This window comes from Bison bison, unplaced genomic scaffold (genome assembly GCF_000754665.1).
Source record: "Bison bison bison isolate TAMUID 2011002044 unplaced genomic scaffold, Bison_UMD1.0 scf7180017864313, whole genome shotgun sequence".
Classification (NCBI taxonomy): Eukaryota; Metazoa; Chordata; class Mammalia; order Artiodactyla; family Bovidae; genus Bison; species Bison bison.
The window spans coordinates 3,304,740-3,312,694 of NW_011494885.1; the positions used below are offsets into that span (position 1 = coordinate 3,304,740).

At 44.8% G+C, this 7,955-nt stretch overlaps 1 protein-coding gene across 1 annotated transcript in view; it reads right to left on the bottom strand.

Moving 5' to 3' along the window:
- Positions 1–7,955, bottom strand: part of ZC3H4 (zinc finger CCCH-type containing 4) — a 36,116-nt gene that overhangs the window by 27,314 nt on the left and 847 nt on the right. The window contains 1 exon segment of the mRNA XM_010852714.1: positions 7,678–7,739. Coding sequence (XP_010851016.1) covers positions 7,678–7,715 — 38 coding nt within the window. The 5' untranslated portion in view covers positions 7,716–7,739.

The following is a 7,955-nucleotide window of genomic DNA, read 5'->3' on the forward strand; positions in this document are numbered from 1 at the left end:
TACTGTTAATTTTGTTAAGCATGGTTAAAGTTTTGTAGTTATCTTAAAAAAAAAATTAAGTTAAAGATTCATACTGAAGAATGTATGGGTGAAATGAGATGAAACCTGGGATGTGCTTCAAACTACTCAAGGGGGACGGGGGAGGTAGTGAGATGAACCAAAACTGGCAAAATGATGTTTAGAATTGTTGAAACTGGTGACGGGTACATGGCAGTCTATGATATTATTTCCTTGTCTCTTAAATACTGATTTGTTAGAAAATGTCCCTAAGAAAACATGAACAGATTAAAAAAGATGCCCTGGGTGAGGACAACCTCTCAGTCAAGTGAACAGAGCTCATCAAGGTCCTCAAGACGTTCTTTCCCCCCAGCAAAGAGCTGGAGTTCAAGGGAGGGCCTCCGACAGCCCTCACCTCTGGACGGTGGTTTCCCCAACTACAAAACCTCCCTGGGCACCCCAGGGCCTCATAAAGTCCAAGAGCCATAGGAACTATTCATGACTAACATCCTGCAGCAGTGATTTCCATGCCAAGTACCACACTGCTGAGCTCTACAACCTGTCACCGAAACCCATGAACAAACATGCAGTAGTGACTCAGTATCCCCATTTTATAGACAAGTAAACTGAGGCTCAGAGATGGGAAGAAATATGCCCACAGGGTCACAGCAGGAAGAAGCAGAACGGGAATCCAAGTTCAGGACTTTCTGACTCCATGGCCAGCTCTTAACCTCAACCCTTAAGACAATTAGAAATTATCCAAAAGAGAGTAATTTACTATACAGACCAACTAACCAAACAACTGCCACCCTGAAGTTTAAACTTGAGTTGGAAAAAAAAACAACACATAGGTGCAGAAAATAGATCAAATCAAACAGTACTGCAAAAAATGCCAAAGGGAGGCCCTAAGACACCAAACAAGCTCCTTCAACACTCTGCCCTGTTCCAACTGCAAAGCGAAGGCAGTAAAGGAACCTCTGAGATGGATGTATTAATACATCTTCCTGGGAAGAATCCCCCGAAACCATGTAAATCAAGGATTTGGCGTCAACCTGGCCCAAAATACAGGCTCAGGAGTAAATCTATCAACATGAAAAGACACTATAAGCCCATCCCCCCAGGCCATCCCACGTCAAACGAACGGAACTGGGACATTCAAAAATATGACCCAAAGAATCTGGATAGTTTAGGGAATAAGACGTACTCAGAAAGGTCCAAGAAATCTTAGCAAAAAAAAAAAACAGGATTTATCCCAACAGGGACAGAAAGCAACATTAATCCAAGGAAAGAAAACTCCAAAGTCCTCTAGAAGGACTGCTTCATCCCCAAGTGTGTGGCATCCACAAACCTCTGAAGCAGAACATTGCTGTAGAGCTGAAAACAAGCTGAGCAAGCAAAAACCCAGCCTCCTGGAAGGATCTGAGTCAAAAGTATCCTTTTCTTGGCTTGAATAGCTATTCTCCTACTCCCACTTGCTCTGAAAACAGTCTTCTTGATAAAAGCATCTCTCTGATTCAAGTTTTTCCTGTCAGATGAACCTCTGAAATATGCTTCTCTTTCTAGCCACCTTCTCAGGCCAACCACGCTTTGGACTGCTTAAAGCTGGAAAGATGCTGGCTCTCATCCAAAGAGAGCCGATTCCTGTTATTCCAGAAAGGAAAGCTGAATCACAATACCTGTGAACTAAGACTTGTTGTTGATAATTTTTTTCAGAGGAATCAATTTGATTCCATTTAGCCAAGACAACATATTAATATTTTCCTCTTACAAGAGATCTGGCTTAGGATGCCCAGATTTCTTGTTCATATACACAATTCTATGTTTACAATTATTTGTTAACTTCTGGTCAACTCTGGGCTCTGGGAGGGCAGAGAAGAGACTGATAGTCATCCCTGGGTTTCCACGGGCTCAGAACAGGGCCAGGTATAGATGGGGTGGGTGCTTGGGATTCTGTCCACACAAACAGGCATCCATCTCAGCCATCCACACCCTTTGTCAATTTCATCAGCACAGTCATTGGACTATTTCCAAGGGAGCAACCTGGATCACTTAAAACTCTGTAATCAACAGGTCACTGAGGGGTGACCTCTGATTACAAACTCATTCATCATGGTGTTTGGTGAGGGCTTCCAGAGAGGCCAGAGGGTAAAGGACAGGAGCCCCTAGGTGACTGCTACATCAACCCAGCAGATAAAAGCAGCTGCCAGTCAGTCGCCTCAGGGCTGCAGCCAGGGCCCCGCCTCGGCTGCGGAAAGGCTGCGCTTCCGGGGACTGCTCTGGTGTCCTGAGCTACGGCAGGGCCTGGAATCCCAAGGAAACCTAAGCCCTAGTGTCTGTTAGGAAAATGCAGAAGGCAATAATCCAAGCCACCTGCAGCGGACGTTCAGCCAAATGACACTTGCGCCTGGGCCCAGGCTCCCTTGGGTCGGGCCACGGCAGGGATGGGTTAGCTGCCATCCGAGTTCACGCTGGATTTCAAGAGGGCTCCAGTTACTCCTAATGAATGAAAATCCCTTTGCTTCAAAAGGTTCAAAAGCCGGGGTATGGAACACAGCAATGATGGAACCCTCAGCAAGTCATAGAGGGGCAGGAGTACAGAGGACTCCCTCAACAACTTTAAAGTTCCCTCCCACTCCCCACCCCCACACAAAAATAAGCAACGGTGGCTGATGTGCAAGCCCTCCAGGCACTAGGCCCACAACCAGTGCAGAGGCCAGCAAACTTTTTCTTACAGAGCAAAGGAATAAACACTTCAGGCTTTGCAAGTCATACAGTCTATGTCCCAATTACTCCGCTGTTTAGTGCAAAAGCAGCCACCATGGAGATAAAGGAACGCTTCAACAAAACTCAACAAACAAACTTCCACAAAACCACATTTAACCTTCGCAGTACTCTGCTTTTTCTATCCTCTTTATTTTTTTCCCTCAAATACAGGAGGCAAATCAATAAATGAACTTCATATTCCACTAAAGCCTGCCTGCTGCAGTTTAAAAAATACTGTACCAGGTCCAGGTTGGCCTCTGGGCACAGGGCCAGCCTGGTGTGGAGGGAGCAGGCAGCATCCAGGCTCCACGGAGCTTCATGGCTCCAGAGTCGGGTTTCTGGGACCCCTTGACAGGGACAAAGGATCCAGCTTGAAATTCAGCTAGCTGCCGAGCCAAGGTTTCTCTAATGGCTCTGCCTGGGATCTAGCCATTTAGCCTAACCTTACAATTCATTTCCAAGGCATCTACTCTGCAGCCGGTACCAGGAGCTGCAGTCGCAGCAACCATGGTTCACCGTGGCCAGAAGCCACAGAAGGCAGGGCAGACACGAGAAGGTAACATGAGGCCTGCTAAAAAGGCAGTGTCAACCTTTGCCCAACTCTAAATAAAGTCCTGAGGAGAGACGGACTCCTTAAACACTGCGAGTGAACACTGTTCTGCTCCAAGAAAAGCACGGGACAAGCCTGGCTGATAAATGAATAGAACCTGAACTGGCTCGGCCAAATCTCCCACCAGGGGTGAGAGAACCTTGGAGCTGGGGCAGGCCTTGCCTATTTTTCTGAGAGACTCTGGTGAGGGTGAAGGACTTGCTTAGGGGGATGTGACTAGTTAGCAGTGGGTGAGCTGCCATAGCCCTCTCGATCCCTTGTTCTCAGGAGGCTGGCCAAAGTTGTAGCCTTAACTCAGACCTGAACTGCAAAAGATGAATAGTGGAAGTAGCCAGTATGAGCTCAATTCAAGAATACTGGGGTGAGCAGCCATTCCCTTCTCCAGGATATCTTCCTGACCCAGGGATCGAACCTAGATCTCTTGCGTAGCAGGCAGATTCCTTACTGTCTAAGCCACCAGAGAAGCCCATGTCTGTTTTAGCATCTTATAATAATGACACTGAGCAAGTAAGAAATGCTTTTTAAGATTGCTCCCACCCGGGTGCAACCCTAATGGGCTCCTTGCAATTTTAATGAGTTGACCATAAAGAAACCTAAGAGGTAAGAAACTGACTTCCTTCAAAGACACAGACGTTACTCTACTTCTGTTTACACACCAGAGTGTATATTCTATTTAGAGTTCTTCTCTAGCAGGGACAGCAGGAAGATAAAGAAGCCAAGATTCTCTGAATGCCAGGCATTGTGTGGGTGTCCTACATATGCCCATCTGACCACAATGCCCCTGAGGGGAGGGCATTATCCTCAGTGCCCACTGCACACTGAACACAAGCTTATCCGTCTCCAAACCCACGCTGTTCCTTCACATCCTGTCGCCACCTCCAATGTTCAGAAGATGTCACCACTTGCCTTACAAATAGCGAGCTGAGTCACCAGTTCACACAGATGAGAAGTAACAAAAACGAGAAAGATCCTCAACCTACAGCAATTTGGACAGCAGACGCAAACTACGCTCTGAGCAGAGAGCCGACATACTACTGAAAACGATTCCAATACGGGACCTAACTACATCTACACCAATCCAAAAGCGGTGTCTTCCTCTTGCTCATCAACTGATTCAACTTCAGAAATGTATTAAAAGAAACTGCCCTTGTAACCTCATACCATTACTAAAGCAAGGTAAAAGCTTTGCACGATGTCTTCAACACTGCATCTTCGTGAACTAACAAAAGTAAACAGCCTGCAGCAAAGACCTGGCCCATAAATCTGGAAGGTCAAATCCATGATACCCAACTTCCAGTTTCACCTTAACTTACCCAAATTAACCTTATATGCCACCCAAACAGCCAAGCCTTTTCCACTCTTTTCACTGGGTTTTGACTCTGAAACGGACCTCAAGCCGTGTAACAGGATTCCCTCCACCAGTGAGCAGACTGCTCCTACAGTTCTTTCAATCAGCTTATTAAATACCAACTGCCAGAAATCTCAGAAAGCATCCTTTTTTTTCTTTTCCCTTCCTACTGTGTCAGTAGTTACGTTACCAAGGTACAGGTGAGCACTGTGCTCAGACACAGCCGCTTCACTGTTTGTGCTGAATTATTTTCTTCTAACCCCTTAAGCTGGGTTACAATCAGCTGCTCTGGTCCTAGAAGATATGGTCCACAGGGACCAAAATTAGGTTCTCTGGAATATGGTTTGGCCTGAAGCTACCCACAGAGGCTTGGTAATAGTTTCATTAGCAATTTTCACCACAGAGGCTATTTACTGTAACTGGATCTGGCCTACACGATGGGATGTTCTAGGGACCTGACAACCACAAGAACGTAACATAAGTGAACAAATAAGGCAACCCTGAGACACCCAATTTTCTCCCATCAGGGAAGGGAAAAGATCAAAGAGAAAAGAGTGGAGGTGGAGGCCTTATTCAACAAGCCCCGATAGGAAACTCTCCACATTCACCCGGACGGGAACATCCAAAGTCAATCAACATCCATCTCTAACCTGCCAGTCAACAGCTGGGAAAGCCTTCACTTCTGCAGGTGCAGAACAAGGTCCCCTTGGGATCAGCCTTCCTGGCTGAGGATAAGTCAGAGTGGTGGTTTTCTAAAACAGCTAGCTCTACTTTCAAAAAATTCTGGCTTGTCTGAGACTCAAAAATGTAAACCTTCAGAGCAAATTGAAACCTTATCTGGGAGACAGTTGTAGAAGGTGAATTAGAAAGCCCTTTTGGGGAATCACATTTTTTTTTTCTTTTGAAGAGCAAATTTGAGAGGAGTTAAAAAAAAAAATAAAGGAGTTTATGACCAGAATAACCATGTTTCCATGGTCACAGATGATTTTTGTTTCTACTGGGAGATTTTTTATTTGCTTTCAGATTAAACCTCTCCCCCAGAGAATATAAAAATTTTAAAGATTACAAGTGTGTAAGAGCTGCTGTTAAATCAGAGATTCTAAGTGACACCCTTTTTTTTTTTTTCTTTTTTGCAACATCCATTAATTTGAATTTTAACACTGGTACATCAGTTTGGGGGGAAAAGGTAGTACTGTGACATTTCAAAAAGGAAGACTACTGAGATACAGTTTGACATAATGACTGGGGCTTCTTGGATTTGATAGGATTTCTTTGAGAAGGAAAAAACAACAAACCTTTGTGTTGATGTGCCTGAGCGTTTCACACTGTTTGAGGAGATTTTAACATTAATGACCGCTAAAAAAGTTCACTTAAAAAAGAAATCCAATTTCCTTCACATTTCATTTTAAAAGTAAAATCTTAAAAAAGCATCCTTCTACACTTGAGTAGCCCTTGACACTTGGTAGGGTCATCTATTAGCATCCAGTTTCTGCTCTTGACTCCTGGAGGAGGAATTTCACAAATGGGAAACTTCAAATAAATGCTCATTTTCAGCTGACCCTATGCACTAGAAAGTGTGTTCAGTTTGTGCTTCAGACATTTTTTTGCAGGAATACTGGACCGTGTGGACATTTCTTCCTCCCACAAAGGCTTTTACATACCTAAGATCGTCACGGCACTTTAGTTGTGAACATATGGAGAGAAAGAACAAAATAAGTGGCCCACTGAATTGCAGTTTACGTGTTTCCTCATCTAAACGTCAGTGAACTTTTTTCCCCTGAGAACGGAAAAAAGGAAACAGGATCTTTGGGAGGGGAAGAGGGCTGTGTGTTAAAAAGTTTTCTCTAACAGAGTAGTATGTCAGGGACCAAAAGTGGGCAAGAGGGAAAATGGAACTTCACCGTGTTTTGTCTTTTAACAGAACTTATGCTTGTAAAACATATCAGAAGGAGTGTTTGGTTATGCAAGTCATTTCTGTTGCTTTTTCTTTGTACATGTAGGAGAGAGGGGACTGGGGGCTGGAGGAAGTGTTCTCTCCACCATGGCTGGGCGTGTAACACGTTTGCATCAACTTTTCACGGTCAGGCATGTGCTTTCGAACAAAGAACAGTGCAGATGGGGAGAGGAGACTGAAGCTTGACACACTTTACAGATTTGGTGCTTAAACAGTACTTTACAAATGACTTGCTTAATTTAAACGTCCATCACCATAAGAGATATGAGAAACTAGGATCTACTTGAACCACCATCTTTTGGGTTGGTTGGGAAAAGGGGAGGGAGAACATTAACTTGAACACAAGTATCATAAACCAAATTCAGTAACTTTGTCTCCTACAAACGGATGTGAAGTATCCACTTTCTTCAAACATGAAGCCTGGAGACAAAGCAATGGACTGAAATGGCAAGAGGGAGAGCAAGGGCTTGGAAACACATGGGCCTCTTAGGCAGGTTTTTGACATGTTACAGTAATGCACCTTTTTTTTTTTTTTTTGAGAAAACTGTGTACATCAAATTTAAAAAACTAAACATCGAAAGGATGTGCAAGTCTAAAAGGGCTCAACAGGGTTAGAATCCCGATTTGAACATATAAATTCACTCACTCAAGCATCACTTTGGTCTAAAGGCGAGGAGGAAGGCAGGCAGGAAAGGGACAAAAAGAGGGAGATAATTGAATTACTCAATAAAAGAGGCTACTTACCAGCCCAACCCATTGTAAGACATACACTTCTGACATAAGAGAACTCCTTAGAGGTCGAATAAAGCGTGTAAGCACCTTTGAGTAAAGCACCTGCCCCAAGAGGGGGCCCGGAAGCCCAACGTGGGCTTAGCGAACAGACCTTTGCTAATCTGTTTATTTCCTTGAACTGGAGTCAGGCTGCGATGGGCTGCGATTCCCAGGACGATACATTTAATTAGAACAAAACAGAATAAAACAAAAAAAAATTTGTAAAAAGCTCACCAAACTGCTGCACTTGTGTCTCTGAATGTGGGTGGCATTTCTTTTAAAAGGCAAAGTATGGTCTGTGAAGGAGAAAGGGAAAAGGGGAGGTGGGAGTGGGGAGAAGGGGCCGTGGTGCCTGGCGGGGGAAAGCCCTAGCTAAGACCCCAGTCTAAGGGAGGGTCCTCTGCGACTCCCCAGCCACGGGCTGCGACCAGGCAGCCATCTGTCCAGCGCCCTCTTCCTCTCCCCACCCCCACTCCCTCCGAGACTCTCCAGCCGGCTGAAACCCTGCTACC